General features: G+C 41.2%; 1 protein-coding gene across 1 annotated transcript in view; it reads left to right on the plus strand.

Annotated features, from left to right (window-relative positions):
• LOC101161996 (sodium/potassium-transporting ATPase subunit alpha-2) overlaps nt 1-15,166 on the plus strand; it is a 56,648-nt gene extending 41,482 nt beyond the window's left edge. The window contains exons 17-24 of the mRNA XM_004078573.4: nt 158-326; nt 6,135-6,289; nt 8,054-8,177; nt 10,079-10,224; nt 10,847-10,977; nt 11,122-11,223; nt 11,468-11,559; nt 14,801-15,166. Of these exons, the coding sequence (XP_004078621.1) occupies nt 158-326; nt 6,135-6,289; nt 8,054-8,177; nt 10,079-10,224; nt 10,847-10,977; nt 11,122-11,223; nt 11,468-11,559; nt 14,801-14,829 (948 nt within the window). The 3' untranslated portion in view covers nt 14,830-15,166. The remainder of the gene's footprint in view (nt 1-157; nt 327-6,134; nt 6,290-8,053; nt 8,178-10,078; nt 10,225-10,846; nt 10,978-11,121; nt 11,224-11,467; nt 11,560-14,800) is intronic.
• Nucleotides 15,167-18,419: the final 3,253 nt, after the last annotated feature.

The following is an 18,419-nucleotide window of genomic DNA, read 5'->3' on the forward strand; positions in this document are numbered from 1 at the left end:
TCATTTCATCTCCCCGGAGCTGCTTTGAAAAGACATTAGTGCAGACGGGCTGCGCAGAGCAGGAAGTAAAAGGACATTCAAAAAAAGAAAATCTTAAATCACAGTACTTATCTTTCTCCTCCTGACACTTTTTGTTCCCTTGTCCTTGCGGGCACAGGGGGCCATCGTGGCTGTGACAGGTGACGGAGTGAACGACTCTCCAGCTTTGAAGAAAGCCGACATCGGCGTTGCCATGGGGATCACCGGTTCAGATGTATCCAAGCAGGCAGCTGACATGATCCTACTGGATGACAACTTTGCCTCAATTGTCACCGGAGTGGAAGAGGGTGAGTGTTGGGAGGGAGGGGGTAACAGAAGCAAAGGAATGAGAGAAAGAAACAGATGAAAGAAAGAGAAAAGTTCATTTGGATTAAAACAAAAACTAAAGTTCCCCTTTTAAAATTATATTTTCAATCAGACTTAAGATTTCTATTTAGCTTAATTAAAGAAAGTGTTTATTAAATTTAACTTCAAAGTTAACAAACAACAGAGAAGAGAATGGGTTTGAGTAATGCCTGTGAAATTGTCCTGGATTGTCCTTTTTAAATGAATTGTGGCTTCATTTAAAAAGTGAGAGACAATTACAAAGAAAATCAAGAAAACCCCTTTTAAGAATATATCCATTTATTTGTATTTCATTGAGGGAGTGTGCAAACCCCTAGTGATCATTCAGAGTTCTGGTTAACACAGACCAGTGAGACTCTCCTAACTAACCTGTCACCTGTAAAGGGGTTACCTGTTTGGACTAATCACCTGTAGAAAAGACACCTGACAAAAGAATCAGTTCATCAGTCAGACTCCAAACTCTCCAACATGGAAAGACTAAAGAGCTTTCAGAGGATTTAAAGGAGAAGATTGTAGACCTACACAAGACTGGAATGGACTACAAAACCCTCAGCAAGAAGCTGGAGGTTAAGGGGACCACTGATGGTGCCAAAATACAAAAATGACAACATGACCAGCAACCCACATATAGGTCTGAGGCTCCAAACCAGATCTCACCTGGTGGGATTTCCACTGATCACAAGAACAGTGGGAAATGAGCCTAAAACAGCACGACAGGAGTTAGTTGATGATCTCAGAGCAATTAGAGCAACAGTTACCAAGAAGACCAGTGGTAAGACTTTACACCGCGATGGTTTAACATCTTGCAGAGCTCGCACAGTCCCCCTGCTTAAAAAGACACATATGCAGACCCGCCAGAAGTTTACCAATGAAAACCTTCATGGTTTAGAGAAAGATTTGGAGAAGGTGCTGTGGGCAGAAGAATTCAAAACAGGATAATGACCCAAAAGAATGGTTGAAGAAACAGCAGATCAAGGTCAAAGAATGGTCCAGCCAGTCTCTGGACCTCAACAGCCACCAAATCTTAAGGATTTAGAAGACATTTGTAAAGAAGGGTGAACTGCAGGTGAGCCTGGTCAGGCCATATTTATAACACCCTGGAGGACCCTCTTAGGCGTCCTCCCCTGCCTTGCGCTCTCCTGGACTAACAGTGGCCTGGGGGGGGCTGCCTGGAGCGTGGGGGCGGGTCTTCCCTGGGGGGCCCTGTCTCGTGCCTGGGGATGGGGCTGGGGCGGGGGGTGCTCAGGACTCCTGGGTGAGGTGGGCCGCCTGTCTGGGGCTTGGGGTGCCCCCCTGTGGCGGGGCCCTCGTTGGGCCCCCTGGGCGCAGTGGGGAGGCTGCTCTACGGGTCGGGCTGGAGCTTGCACTCTCTACCCCCTGCGCCCTCCTGCTCTCTGGCGTTGGGGGCCACTGTGGCGGTCCCGCTGGCTCTGCCGGTGGCGGATGTGGTTTCCCGGCAGGCGGTCTTTCTCTATCTGCTGAACTGTGTGGGTGTTGGGGGGTCCCAGCTGCTGCTGTAGTGGGGGCCTTGGTGGGGGGGCGGCTGGGGTCTCTCCCTCTTTTTACATTCCATCATCCACCCCAGAAGAACATAAACACTCACTGGAGCACAGGTGCTATCTCACCTTTGCACAAACAGTTTGCGTGACTGAATGAAATGTTTCACGTGTGTTAGTCTGAATGCAGAAGTAGGCGTGTGTGAATGTCAGTGGTAGTATGTCCATGCAGACTTGTTTGTATGTGAATACTTTTGGAGCCAACAGGTGTGTTTGTAACGTTTGAGTGTGTGTGTGGACAGGCCCCGCCCATTTTAGATTTCTCACACCTCTTAACTTGTCAGTTGTGATCATAAAGCTCCAGCAACTTGTTGCTGTCTGACGCTTCATGATCTTCCCCCCACTACAATAATCTCCCCCCCCCCCTTATCTGTCATCCATTTCTCTTCTTTCCTCCTTTTCTTTTCCGTCCGGTCCAACAAAAAATATTTACAAATATAATTAATATGAATAAAGTTTAGCGGAAATTACAAAAGGGGGTTAATTTAAATATACATCTGGTGTATCAGAAGATTCATAACCCCTGTTTTAAAAGTAAAATATGTCAAACACAAAAGGCTTTCATCTCTCATCTGTTTGCTTAGCTGTTGGACAGGACAAGTTAAAAAACAAAAAAACAAAAAACAAAAAAACACGTGACTAAAGATCTCTTCAGTCATTGGCCAGGAACTATGAGGGGGGGGGGTCAAAACAACAAGAGAAAGACCGATGTGCTACTATTTACAATTCTTATTGGGACAGTTAACTTATTAAAACTTTATATGTTGATTATCCGTGTTGAGCGTTGGGAACAACACTTTTTACTTGTTACTTTGGCATGGCGGAGGCATGCTGCAAGGCGGTTACTGGCAAGTAGTACTTGTGTGTGTACTTTAACTCAGAGGATACTAGCAACTGCAGTGATAAGGAAACATTACTGGTCCTGGACCATAGTCTGCTTGGGTGTATTCAGACTGAAAATTTGTTCTGGATTATCGGGGGAAACAAACTCCGGTTAACTTGAAGCGAACCAAATGTGTCAGATCTTAATGCAACCCTAAGATGACAGACTGTCAATTTGTTTTAAAGTAGGCAAACTTACAGAATCCATAAAGTATAAAATACTTGTTTCCTCCACTGTACATGTTGATCACTGGTGTGTGTACATACAGCATGTTTACCTTATAGATAAAGGTTTGTCTTCATTCCTTTGCTCAGTAGCTCAGTGAGAGGCTACCATGCAGGAAACCAGGATTCGATTCCCGGAGGGGGATAAACAATGATATTGGGTCAATTACAATGGCGAGCAATGAACATCACCCAGTGAGGGCCCTTAGGCAAGACCCTTAACACTACTGCCTCCCAAGCGCGGTTAGGCTGCAGCTCCCCCAGGGGATGGGTCAAATGCGGAGAAGAATTTCCCCATTGTGGGATCAATAAAGTATCAATTATAAAAGTCAGCTTTCTGAGATGTAAATATATCTTAATGCATCCCCTTATATTCTGTGATTCATTCTCGTTACAAATGTTATTTGATGCAAAGATGTATATATTTTGTTCAACATAAACAAATGCAAATAGAAATATCAGGGTTAGATGGAAGTGAATCTCCTTTGAGCTGTGCAGCCTCATGGCTCCAGGCAGAAGTCCAGTTCAACCAAAGCTGTGTCCTGCTGCTGCTGCTGCTGCTGCTGCTGCTGCTGCTGCTGCTGCTGCTGCTGCTGCTGCTGCTGCTGCTGCTGCTGCTGCTGCTGCTGCTGCTGCTGCTGCTGCTGTGACAGGTTTGAAGTGAATCCTGGTTCTGTGCTGCTGCTCTGCGTCACACATGAAGCAGCATTCAGGAGTGTGGTCACCAAACGCTGCCTGATGCTCTCAAACTCAGCTTTTCACAAAAATGGTTTTACTCTCAAATCTGTCTGCTAGAGCGTTCTTTCATAACTGGTGAGAACAATAAAAACATTTTTATATTAGAGTAGGTTTAGCACTGTACCTATACTTTTTCTTACTATTTTGGAGAAAAAACAATGTAATAAATTCTATTTTAAAATAGCTAAGGACCAGGATTTTGTTTGTTGGTCAAAAAATTGACAAAGGTCTCATCAAAACAGAAAAAAGACGACGAAATATTCACACTTGTGTCTTAAGACACAAAAGAAAATACGCTTTTTTGCAAAGCACAACTCATAGAAAGGGTATTTCAAAGGCCTTTACAGAATAAAACAAAAATAAACACAATATAAAAGCACATGTACAACATTTACAATTGAACAGTAAAATTTAAGATAAAATGATAAATAAAAGCCAATTAAATCAAATCAATCAATCAGATCTTGTTTATTTTTTATTACATTGGTAACACAAAGTGCTCTACATAATAAAAAAACTTTTGAAATAAAAATCAAAAGCAAAATAAAGACTTTCACACAAAAAAGGAAAAAAAATTAAAACACAATGTCCCCCACCCTCCTGACCCCCGTGCACACAACATACGGAAACATTAAATGAAATATGAATAAAGATGCAAATAGAAATCTAGCTTGATACTTAAGTTAAAAAGAAAAGAAAGGCCCTTTCTGCATTCACCCACTTTGAGCTGAAAACATGAAGTTTCAGCTCTGGACTGGAAAATTGGCTGATGTCATTAGGAAGACTTCTCCAGATCTGTATTTTAAGACTTTAATGGCATCAGAGTGGATCTAAGGACCCACAGACGATGTTTCTTTCTTTTTTTAATACATTCTTGTGGCATTTTTCTGATGATGGAGGACATAGTTAAAGAAATTAAGATTAGAATAGCATTTCTGACTTTTTCTTTGTTCAAATTATTGTGAATCTGGAGCAGACATTTTAAGAGGATCATATTTGTTATGTAGAAAACACGCTGGGTGGGCCACAGGGTGCCTACCCCGCTCCATTCTGAAGTGTCCACCTGTCAATTAGATCCATGTCAGGCTTTGTTTTCCTCGTCTGAGCTGGCATCTGAGTCAAATCTGTACGGCTGGATAGCTCCGAAATTGCTTGCCATTTTTGTTGCACCACTAATGTTAAGCTGAGGGTGTGAGGGGCTGTAAGCTAGCGGGAGAAAGGGTCAACAGATGGGTGATGGGAAGTGGGGACAGGAGTTACTAATGAAGTTCTAATGAACTCAAGCTGCTCTGCAGAAATAATGTCGTAGAATACAACACAGATTTTTTGATTTTAGCTAAAAATGGCAAAATCCTAATTGAAAGACCACTGGGAACACTTTTACAATAGATCAAAAGATGATCAGAGTGGGACTTTCAACTCTACTTTGTGATGTTCAGGTGGTTTGGGTGTGAATGTGAACTCATTAGAATCACACTGTGAGTTCATCCTAAATGTGTTTAATGGCGTTGACGTCAGAGCGGTACAGGTCACTTAAGTTCTTTCATCACAAACATAGTAGGTCTTTGGACATCTTTGCACAAAACTGTTAGTGAACCTTCCAACTCAACCTTGTTACATTTTCAGCCCTGCTTTACAGCACTTTAGCCCCATGACTGGCTTCAAATGAAATGCTGTGAGGTTTACTGCGCCGCTGGGTCAGATAGCTGCTCCATGCCAGTAGCTATTTCAAAATTCTGTGACTAACAGGGATGTAAATATCTTCAAAAAAACAAGGAAGTCCGTGGTCAGTGATTGACCACTCACTTTGCATTTAATCAGTGTCTCCAGTATTTGATGATCCTAAATACATACACTCTTGTTTTGAGTTCACCAAAGAAATTATGGGTTAAATTACAGCAAATGCAAAGAAAATCATCTTTATTAATGTTGCAGTCAGGGGTGGAAAAGATCATTTAACTTTTATGACCACAATTTGATTCCTATTGACGATTCCTATATGATTCTTTGATTCGTCGATTAATTGTGACACCTGTAGTTGCAGTGCAGTCATATACTGTATGTCTGCTGGTGAGAATGGAAAAAACTAGAATTCTAAGATTTTTAGCAAAATATTTGTTCATGGGAAAGAGTTTACTAAAAAATAAATATTTGAGTTGGTAAAATTGGGTCAAGATTTCCATCTTTAACTTGACTAAAGAGCCATTTCAATGAAAATGGGTTGGACAAACCACCTGATATGGAAATATAAATCTTTTTATACATAAAACAAAGGAAGATTACAAAAAAGATAAGTATTATTAAAGTATTAACATATTATTTGCCTCTTTGCTGCTCCAATTGTTGCAGGTCGTCTCATTTTTGACAACTTGAAGAAGTCCATCGCCTACACGTTAACCAGCAACATCCCAGAGATCTCCCCTTTTCTCTTCTTCATCCTCGCCAGCGTTCCTCTTCCTCTGGGAACCGTCACCATCCTCTGCATTGACCTGGGCACGGACATGGTGAGTTCTCTCAGGACCTCTCTGACGGGTCTTCTTTAACTTGAAATCTTTCCTTTTTTTAGAAATGTCTCAGTTTTCAAACACGACCATTCCTAACGTTTATCTCCCATTTGCTGACTTGTTAATTAACACAACCACCATCAACAACGAGGTGCTAATTGTTAGCAATAGCTAAAAGCAAGCAAAGGTGAGATGAAGGGAAAGAGTGTTAATGCTGATGTCAGATTTAAGGCCCTGGGGGTAAAAAGAAAAATGAAGAGTGAGTGTTTGATTTCACTTGTTCTTTCTGTAAGTGGGAGAAATTCACCATCGGCTCACCCCAGACGTCCATTTGTTCACGCAGAACAAAGGCCGGGTGGCAGTCGCACACAGATTTACATTTCACAGCTCTGCCATTTCCAGATGCCATTCTCTCCTTTGTGTTTGCAGCAGTCACAAAAAGAGTTGCTGGCACAAGGCTCGCCTGAGGGGCGTAATCCATCATTATAAAGAAAAGAATCACAGAATGAAACATTCGAAAGGACTTTTGAGTTCATTACTTTAATTTTTTTCAGCTCTCAGCAACCAAGCGGTTTGCCTTCAAACTGGTTCCTATGCTGCCGTGAGCCAAAGGCAAAAGTTTTACAAGTAATTAGGTATTATAATGGTTTCGTACTGTATGAGCCTCCCGAGAAGCAGTCGGAACAGCTTGCTCTTATTGTGAGTAAAGCAGTCTAACTTATTTCACCTCGGTGATGCGAATAATGAAAATCTTTGGTTTCCTAGCAGCAGAACAGACTTTCTCATGCAGAAAAATATTTACTCCACTGCCGCGGATCACAGGGATATTGCATTCTTTATTGGCTGGATTTCTCTTTTAAGATGAGATGATTGAAGTTTAAAAGCACCTAATTTGTTCTCCTGATTTGCATATAAAAACCCAACCCTTCAAAGTAGCTTGTCTGTGTGGGTTTAATAACTGGCAGCACAGCCAACCGCTGAATGCTTTGAGGGGTCGGCCCCAAAAATCAAAACGTCTGGAAGCTGGGATGATTTGGGAGGAAGGGTAAAGTGAGAGATTTCCCGGGTTGGCCGCAGAGACGCTGTTAACATCCTGTTTACAGCTTTTGGAAACTCTTAGCTACAGGCTGGAGGGCTCTGCTGAGGTTGCTGAGGACTATTTATAGTAAGGATGGGCATGTGAAAAAACACATTTGTCTTTGGTGGCTTACTTAAGAGGCTTCAAGGGTTAGATTTGGAGACAGAACAAACCTGCACTTTCATCAGAGTGTGGGCATGCTGCTCTCCTGAGCTTCACCCTCTTCTCAGTTTTTTTGTGGCTGCTGAGGGTCAAAGGAGGCAACACCAAAACAAACTGGATTTGCAGGCGACAGCGGATGTGCTCAGTTTCAAGCAGAGCGAGTCCCCACCCCAAATCCCCCCTAAGTCCTGAAGCTTTCCTTCCCTAAGTCAGACATATTGCTCTGTTGCTTAACTGCTAAAACCAGCCAATATAAGATCTTTATTACAGGGACCTTTCTACCCTCCTGTTTTATGAATGTCTCTAGATTCACTATACGTCTCCTCTCCACACCCCCTCTTTCTGTCTTCTTTCTTTCTCCCTGCCCTTTTTCTGTCTTCACTCCTCCAGTTCTGCCACCGAGTTCATAAATTAGTAGTGATATGTCTTTCCCGCCCCCTTTTCTTTGTGGTGATGCGACAAAGATAAATTCCTGCGCATTTATTGTGGAGAGTGCTTCTTCTTCTTCTTCTTCTCGCCCCCAGGTTCCAGCAATCTCTCTGGCTTATGAGACGGCGGAGAGCGACATCATGAAGCGGCAGCCCAGAAACCCCAAAACGGACAAGCTGGTCAACGAACGGCTCATCAGCATGGCATACGGGCAGATAGGTTTGGCCCCTTGCGCCTCATTGGCCCTCTGTACTACATGTCTTAAAGCTGAATCACAGTGACAGGCCTCTTACAGCCAGTTTACAGTGGTGATAAACATCTCAAACATAAAACCCCCGGAATGTTGACATTTATCTGAAATTCTGGCCTTCTTCACCGCTGCAGTAAATGTTTAGGTACTTACAGAGCAGGAAAATAGATCCAGGGGTGAGCAGGCACTTCTCTTCTAATTGTCGTGACATTTAAGGCAATTTGACAGTGGCGAGTCCACATATTACCTCTTCTTAATCTTGGTTATGTTTCAGTGGTTGGAGCTCTGCTTAAATGCATTCTTTTTATCTCTGGCTTTATATGTCTTGGGAATAGCAAAAAAAAAAAAAAATTCAAAGTGTGGCCCCGTTTCAAACACAGTTAAATAGGGCAAAACATGACAGGGGTTCCTTTAAGACTGAGCATGCTCAGAAAAGCTGGGGACGTTCATCACTTCCCTTTTGATGAGGAGTTTGTGAGAAACTAAATTACATTCATAATCCATTGTTTACCAGTCCAGATCATAAAGCACCTGTGATGAGCTTTTAACTCAGCAGGATGAAATCAGAATAAAAAATGACTGACAGACTGAATAAGCAAAAACTGACATTAATCATTTTTCTCCTATTGTGCTCTTATTAGGAAAAAAAAGTCAGTTAGCTATTTCCTGAAGCCCAGCCTCTTTTCTTCAACACCATAATAAAACAGAGGGGATGCAATCTTTTGATTTACGTTTGAAATGTCTCCAAATGAAAAGTTTAAGTAACGTTTATTTTCTCACGTTGTTAGTTTAGTTTGAGTTGTGAAAGGTCAGCTGACCTCTAACTCTTCTAAAAACAAAGATGTTGGTTCACTTGCAAGTAAACCCTGGTGCAACTTAAATATGCAGTGGGGAAGTGTAAAAATGTTTTCTGATTGGTTTAATGTAAATACAAAACCGATTAATGTCTTAGTCTCAACTGCCCTCACTGCTGGATACAGGCTGTCAGCAGCTGAATAACAGGCAAACCTGTATGGGGTCCACAGGTGGCCTGCAGGAAACATCAAGGTCATAGACCACTCTGTAAGTCTGTAGACCTAAACTGTTCATGCACATTTGCTACGGGCATGCTGCAGGTGACAGGTTGTAGTAAACAAATATACGGGTAGGTAGGGGGAGTGGGGAGGGATGCAGGCGTATCATAGAGATTTTTCATTTTTGTAACCCCCCCCCCAAGGGGCCTGTAAGTGCTGCTCACGTAATAAGGACATGCTGCTGATGTGCAGCCTGACTGTTGGAAAGAAGGGAATTAGACAATCAGAGGGTAGTTTGGGTGGACGTCCTATTGGGCAGTTATATGTTACGTGGACGCTTTGTGCATGCAGCATCAGCAAAGAGCCAATGTTCATCAGTTTGTCCAAATCCAGTTTTTTTTAATTAAATATTATTTGATATTAATTTTACCAGAAAATTTGAGTTGTTGCAATAAAAACTCAGGCTATATAATTTATCCAGAAAGATAGATTAATTCATACGCTACACACTAAATATACGTATATCAACCAAATTCTGATTTAGACCAGTTAGTCAGCTTTACAGTGTTAAATAATGTCCTAAAACTTTTCATTGCTAATGGAGGAAAAAACACATGCAGCAGTGATGGAAATGTGGCTTTTTAGATTTTTCTTTCTGATTATCTTTGAACTTGCCTTTAGGAAGAATAATTATGTAGAAATATTCTCTTTTATATATTATTAAGATTTGTTGCTCACTTAGCTATTAAAGATTAACCCAGAATTCATAAAATGAAACGCCTTTCCAAAATAAATGACTGAGAGGAACAGCATTTTATCTTTCCCTCTCAACTGGGTTTAATTTGTTCCTTCTCCAGGAATGATGCAGGCAGTGGCTGGTTTTTTCACCTACTTTGTGATTCTGGCTGAAAACGGTTTCCTCCCTTCACACCTGGTGGGCATCCGCATTCCCTGGGACGACCGTGAGACCAACGACCTGGAGGACAGCTATGGCCAGCAGTGGGTAAGAGGCGGGGACGAAAACAAGCAGCAAAAGCTGATTTAGGATGTGAGTCTGAAGCTACGTTCACACCGTCCTTGGTAAACACGCGTTCCAGTGACCACTTCCAATGACAGGTCTGTGTAAACAGACGTGTATGTGGATTTCAGGCTTTTGCCTCCAAAACTCTTGGGGTCATGTGTTGCCACGCAAGTTTCTATGACCGTTTTTGGACTCTACATAGAAATTGTATGTCCATTGAACGCAAGTAGAAAGTTAAAGAGGTTGAACTTTGACTAATCAGGGTCTCAGATTTAGTAGTGATGAATGGATGGAATCCCTTACGACTCACGGAAGTGCCAACTGTTTGAAAATTGATCATGAATGACAGACTTTCACATATCGAAACAGAGCCGAGAAATAAAAACACCTGGAGCAAGATTTGTGAGATTTTCTCCACTTTGACATTTTGCACCAAGCCTTTTCCAAGTGTTAGTTCATGCAATAATATCCGGTAGTGACAGTCCAGTATGAACTGCTCTTAACAGACCATATGCTAAACGTGGGTTTAGCATATGGTCAAGCATCTTAATGCCTGGTGTGAACGTAGCATTAGATAAATACAACATTTATCTGTACACCGCAGACCTACGAGCAGAGGAAGATTGTGGAGTTCACCTGCCACACAGCCTTTTTCACCAGCATTGTGATCGTTCAGTGGGCGGATCTTATCATCTGCAAGACCAGGAGGAACTCTCTCTTTCAACAAGGCATGAAGTAAGTGAGCTGAGATAATGAATGTGAACTGAGGGAAAATTAATTGACAATCAAGGCATGATTGAAGGCCGTAATAAGTGCCACACATTAAGGTCAGCGTTCATCCACTTCTGAGCTTCTCCGCTCTGAATTTCTGCTCAACAGGAACCGGGTCCTGATCTTCGGTTTGTTTGTTGAGACGGCTCTGGCTGCCTTCCTCTCCTACTGTCCTGGAATGGACGTGGCCTTGCGGATGTACCCCCTGAAGTATGCACTGCATGTGCACATGCCCACTGAACTGAAAATAACCCCTTTAGGAGCTAATAGGCTACCATTAGCCTGTCGCTCTGAGGCCCAAATGAAGTCTGCAGTATCCTTAAACACCACATTGTTATTCATACTGCTCACAAATGACCGCAATGAATTTAACAATTTGCTTTGTGCCTGTAACTCTTTACTCTATCCCTCCCTCCTCTTCTTTTTTTTTCCCTTCTTGCTGTGGCGCTCTCAGGTTGATGTGGTGGTTCTGTGGAATCCCGTACAGCATTCTCATTTTCGTTTATGATGAGGTCCGTAAATTCATTCTGCGGAGAAGCCCAGGAGGTAAGCTCGTAAACCGAGGGCTTTGAGCTTATTTGTCTTGTTAATAAGATAGAAGGAAAACTATAGAGCCATCCAACTTTACTGTGACTGCCACCCTTTTCTTTAGCAGCACATTCACTATGTCGACCTTCATAAAAACCCTCTTAAAAATACATTTTCACCTCCACGTTCCCAATGGGAACAAAAAAAAAACATCTGACATTGTAATTAACTGGTAAAACTCTTTACTGATATTCAAATAATCTCAACGAAAGAGGATATTTTATTTGTAGCTGGCTCTTTTCAACTTTCAGTTTGTTTTTATGAGCTTGGTTTAAAACAGAAAAGTCCAGGGTTCTTAAAATCAGCCACACATAAGATAAATCCCACTGTCTGTGAAAAGGCTTTACATGCATGGCAGTTCATCTGTTACCATGGATAATCTCCAATGGAAATTACACATTTGTTCTTAAATGAACATCATACACCACCTAAACACAAGCCATGTAAACATAGCTGTTATTGGTCAAAAACCTGATGGGCTGCAGTTTGTGTTGTTGTTGTTGTTGATGTTTTACAGCAAGTGTGGAAACTAATAAATAATACGGTGCCAATGGTTTGAAAACTTTTAGATTGAACAGAAAAAATCTTAAATTACTTTGGGATCCGGATAGATAACAAGTCTCCTGATTTTTTCAGACACTCAGAGTTCCTTCAAAATAAAAACACCCGATAGATCCTTTGATACATACCATCATTTTCTCTGTATGAAGGGATTTGCATTTATAGTGCATTTCTTGTCTTGTCTAAGGAGGTTTTACAGCACAAGCCACATTTACCAATTTAATATAATTTTCTGAAGCAAGTCTATCCTTTTCCACACAATCGCACACGGATGAAGTCAGCGTAGGGACAGCTGAGGGATAAATGTCCTGCTTTAGGAAGCTTTTGACATGTTGGTTCAAGAAGACAAGATTGACCCCCTTGTCTAACTTCTAAACTGCAGTAGATTTTGTTATATTTTTCACACATGAGTTAAAATTCTATGAATTTGAGTTTTAGTTGTGTTCTTGCAGTAAAAAGAAATTGGTTTCTTCTGTTCCTCATATTTAAAGGATTCCCTCCATAATTGTTCATCATGGTAACTGTAATCTCAGCTCAAGCTACGCACACACCGGGGATGAGACACACGTTCAAGAAACCATGTTTGGTGCGTTTAGCCCATGGTGTTCACACTGGACCAGCAGGGAGGGCTTCTTCTTCTTCTACTGTTTACTAGCTCATGTCCACCACCTCCAGTTGGAAGAGGCTTGGTGGGAAATGTCAAAGTGGTGCAAATCTTGGGAATCTTGCTCCAGAGTTTTTCTTTTGCAGCTCTATTCCAATAAATGAAAGACTTGGTGTTGTATAATTCCCGCTGGACAAAAACCGCAACTATTAATTTCTTCTCAAAACTGATTTTCAAACGATTGGCACTTCTGTGAATTCAAAGGGTCCCTGATTAGTTGGACCTACTCCAATGGGAGTTCAATGGACGCACATTTTGTTCTTAGAGCCCGAAAACGGTTGTGTAGACGTCTCTTTAGAAGTCAGACTCTGACAAACAGACTAGGATGCCAATGACCCTCAGCTGCACCTTATATCAATGTTTATGCCACTGTAGGAGAAGAAAGAGTGGACAATTATTGTGATTTAAGCTCCTATCTGTCTTGACAAAGAATAAAAACAACAGGTGGAACTTAAAATGTCTCGCTATTAATGACGAAATCCCCTTAAATGCACTGTAATTGGTGAGTTGTGCTTTGTGCCAGTTACTGATCCAGGAAAGAACCTCAAAAGCTAATCATGTAAAGGTTTGTGACTTGCATTTGTTTTCTAATTCTTTGATTTGCATCGACATGAATAATGGATCAGTATAATGTAACAGGATTTCTTAGAGATGGGTTACAATTATGGCTGATTATGTAAGCTTTTATTTTGGTGCATTGACTAAAGCATTGTCTTGCAAAGGAGAGGCTTTTAATGCCATTTGCAACTGTCTTATTGAAATCTTTTAATAATGTACAAAATGGAATTGGAGCAATTTACCTTCCTCTTTGATTGTCATCCTTGTTGGTTTGACATTATTCTCAAAGAGGAACTGTGAAAGTTAACAATCCAGCGTTTAACCACAAACAAACAAAAAAAAAATCCAGGAAGATCAGACGGCTCTCCAGCTTCTGTAGCTTGTGGTTCACCCAAAGACTAAAGATCCAAAATGGACCTTTTTGTTTTTTTAACATGTTCTCGTAGCATTTTTCTGATGTGGGGGACAAAGAAAAATAAGCTCAAAATAAGTTTCTGAGGATTTCTTTGTTCAAATCGTTGTGAATCATGAGCAGACTGAAAATGCTGTTTGAAAAGATTATATTTGTGACAATACACCACAAGATCTACACCACAAATAGATCCATGTAAGCTAGTGGAAGTGCATGTAAACAGACGGATGATGGGATGTGGGGGTGGGGTTGCCAACATAGAAGAATTTCTAGTCTCTAACTACTGCTGTGCTGCAGAAACTATGTCCTAGAGAACAACCCAGGTTTTTGGATTTTGCTGAAAATTGTATAATCATAATTAAAAGACCACTGGGAACATTTTGACAATAAATCAAAAGATCAAAAGAAATATTTAAACCTCACACATAACTGTATCATAATGTATAACTTTAATTTTTAAAGTTTGATAAACTCCAAGTCTCAGAACAGAAGTGGAAACAGATTGAATCAAAGGTTTTTTTCATTTATTTTGATATCATGTTCATACATATTTTTTAAAGAGAAAAAGCATCAAACTACAAAGCAGGAAATAGAGCGATACCTGATGGACCCTCATCAGAACCAGCAACAAATGTTTCCAGAGGAAATGAAAGCAGGCTGATCCCGCCTGCTGAGATACGCGGCACAGATTGTGTCTGTGATATAGATACCATACAATGACCCAGAATCTGCTTATTGCTGCAGAGTCTCCGCTGATGAAGGGTGACACATAGGGGAGACAAACAATCTACGGTGACAGCTAATCATTTTTGTTAATCTGTGCGCCACACGCTGCTGATCAGAGTCTCTGAATTCTAAGGAGATTCATTTGGAAAAGCAGAGAGACAAAGAGATGAATGCAAATAGAGAGATACAAAGGGATATTATGAAAGCCTCTCGTCTGTCAGTTTGCTCTCTGACACTTTCTCCCTTTCTTTCTCTGCCTCTTTCTTCATTTCTTCCAGGTTGGGTGGAGCTGGAGACATATTATTAACATTCAGAAAATGTCAGTTTGAATTGAGCGTCTGTGCGTGTGTGCATTTGTTTTTTTTTTTCCAAGCTTGCGAGCTGAGTGTGTGTCTGCCAGTTGCAATATTGCATGGATCAGTTCACAAAACTGATTATCATAAAATACTGCTGAAAATAGACTTTTGATTTCGCCTGGAGTTTTCTTTTTTCTTCTTTGTTTAATTAGAAAACATTTCCAGCAGAAGCAAAAGTCGTGTACCTCTCTGTGTCTTATGTGAGCTATCACCAAAGTGATGTACGGTGGCCTGTTGGCCACCAACCTTGTTATATGTTTACAAAATTAAAATGTGCTTCAAAATGAATGTGTCTTTATTGACTGTGTGGTGTGTTGTTGTTTTTTTCCTTGACTTTTTGTCAAGGCTGTAGCGGCTGCTTCTGGGCATCATTATCATACAAAAAGTAGATCCTAGATTCTGTACATCCATTTGAGTTTTTTCCATGGTAAAACGGGTGTCTACTTGAAAATTAAACCAGAGCGATATAGAATGGGTTCATATAGAAAGAGATGAGCTTCAGTTAAAATCAAGGATACAAATTCTCAGGGTTGTATTGTTATATTTAATGATCTATGCTCAAAAAGAAGGAACATTTGTGTCACTGTTTCCTCATCATAAAAAAACTCTGCAACAAATCTTGAAAAGCGTGTTTCAATTGTGACACATTTTAATTTCTACCCACCAGAATGCTACGTTTGATTTTAGTTTACAAACTTCAACTGTGAAATTTTACCAGCTTAGGAGCCATGTTTATATGGTTTAGGAAATGCTCAAAGATGTGCTTACAACATTATAAGGTCCTTGGGGCTTCAAAATTACCGTAGATTATTTTTTTCTAAAATTGTAGAAATTCTTCTCCATTCAGTCAGACATTCCTTCATAGAAAGCTGGCTCTGTCCTATGAATGACTGCCTTACTAACAAACCTTTCTTGAACTCAGCAACACTTGACCCTTCGCCAATTACAAAGAGAATGTTCAGAATCCCAGAGACCAATTTAGGACGGCCCTGATCATTTGGGCCTGATGTGGGGCTGAAGTTTTCCCAGAATTCATTTGATTCAAACTAACAAAGATTAAAATCAGAACAAGTTGTGTTTGGGCCCGAGAACCTAAATGTCTAAAAAGTATTTTTTTAAATCATCCTCGTGTGACATACTTTTTTTAAATTTTAGAATCACTCCAGAACTAGTTCTTGGGTGTGGGTATTTGTACTTGGTGTGGGCAGATTCTGTGTTTTTAACCCTTGTGCTATCTTAGATGACACCCCCCCCCCCCCCCCTTACATTGACGTGTTCTCCCTACTATGACAAAGGTGGATAAAGGTGGAAAGATTTCATGTAATCCATGGACACCAGTGAAGATCACAAATCATTGAAGAAAAAAGGTTCAGAGCTCTGTCTACTGCAGGGGTGGGCAATTCCAGGCCTCGAGGCCCGGTGTGTCTGCATGATTTCCAGATAGTCTTGCCCTACTCATGGCTGATTACCTGCTTCAGGTGTGTCCAGCCAATTAGAACATGCCAGAGCAGGGTATGCTGGAAAACATTTCTTGTTTCTTGTTCAGTTTGAATACTTTGAATATTTAAGCAACTAATTCTTAATTACAAATGAAGTGAACTTAGAGGCTAAATCTGAGTAAAGCTCCAGAAAATGTCCTTACTTTCAGTCATGGATTACCACCCCAGCTGTTACTGTATATTTAGAGTATTGGACAAAGGCTTTGTGTTACAAGAAATGCTGTAGACAAAGAAAGCTTCCAAAAATAAAAAAGTGTTAATCGTTCATTTTCATCACTCAGCAAAAGCAGTGAATCACCAAAAGAGAACTCAAACTAAATCAAACCTCTGAAGTTTTATTTGCACATTCGAAATAAGAACAGATGTTACAGTTCCTAAATGGAAGAGTAATAATCTGCAAATGTTTTGAAGTTAAAAGTTTCTGTTTTAAATTTGATTTCATTCTAAATGTTTGACAGTGAAATCTTCTTTGGGTACTCTGACTCTCACAGTCCAAAACCATCCTTCATGGGTTAATTGATTGCTAGGTGTGAATGTGTGGGTAATTTGGTTGCCATGCAACAGACTGGTGACCCATCCGGAGTGCACCCCCCCCCCCACCACTCTACAGAGCCTGTTAAATGGTAAATGGTGTATAATGTAAATGACATATACTGTACTTCTTCAGCACATTTCTACCTTCTTTTGAGACCCAAAGGGCTTTACTGTCACAGTCAAATTCACACACACGGTCACACACTGATGGCGGATCTGCTGCCGAACACTGACGCCGAGGACACTTTGGGTGGGCAAGGCGGGAACCAAACCTGCAACTGTCCTGTTGGAGGTCGACCGCCCTACCTTTGCACCACGGCCACTTGGGATAGGCTCCAGCAACCATGTGACACTAAAAGGGATTGAATGGATTTAGAAGATGGATGAATGGATGGGTGGATGGACAGACGGATGGATGGAGTGTAAAACCCCAGCTTTGCTGTCATTGGTCACAAAATACGCTGCCGAACACTGGCGCCAACCATCCACCAGAGGCAAGATGGTGTTCAGGGCACTTTGACACATGGGCGTGCAAGGCGAGAATCAAACCTGCAATCTTACGATCGTGGGTCGTACCACAGCCACAACGTTTTTAAATCTGTGACTTCTGTTCTCATTTTTGCAGTGCAAATATTACCTCATACTCTCTGTCTTCAGAAACAGCATCAATTCTTTCTCCTGTTCACAGTTTTTGAAGGAACTCAGCTACATGAACAGGTTTCAACCTCCATAGGACATTGATGATCATCAGCATCGGACACATCTGACTACAATCCTACAAAATCCCTGGTTCTGTCCAGATTCCCTCCCTACATTTGCGCTACATAGGGCATTTGCCATTTTGTCCGGGTGTCTGAATCTACAATTCCAAAATCCAGTGCCCTAGAGGTCTCTGCAAAAAACAAGTGTCCAAGATGAGAATTAGATTGGTGATTAAAGACATTAGACATTTGAATGATTTTTAATTTGACCAAATGTATATTTAAATTTTAAGTTGGCTGCACGGTGACGCACGGTGTTAGGCAAGAAACTGAGGTCCTTCTTGCCTCACAGCAAAAAGGCCCCAAGTTTCAGGTCCTGTCTGGGGGACATGAACAAAAACATCAATGGGGAACCTTTCTGTGTGGAGTTTGCATGTTTTCCCCATGCATGAGTGGGTTTTCTCCGGGGACGTCGGGTTCCTCCCACCATCCAAAAACATGCTCCATAGGTTAATTGGTATATATAAATTGTCCATAGGTGTGAATGTGAGAGTGCGTGGGTGTGCGATATGTGTGGACCTGCGAAAGACTGGCGATCTGTCCAGGATGTCCCCTGCCTTCACCCACGAGTGGCCGGGATAGGCTACGAGAACATCATGACCCCGAAAGGGACAAAACGGGTTTAGAAGATGAATGAATATATTTAAATTATTTTTTTTATAAATCATCCAAGTTTTCCTCATCCGAACAGAGTGGATTCGATGGTCTTTGCAAAATGTTCATATTTATTAGGTATTTACTATAGAA

Source organism: Oryzias latipes, chromosome 17 (genome assembly GCF_002234675.1).
Source record: "Oryzias latipes chromosome 17, ASM223467v1".
NCBI lineage: Eukaryota > Metazoa > Chordata > Actinopteri > Beloniformes > Adrianichthyidae > Oryzias > Oryzias latipes.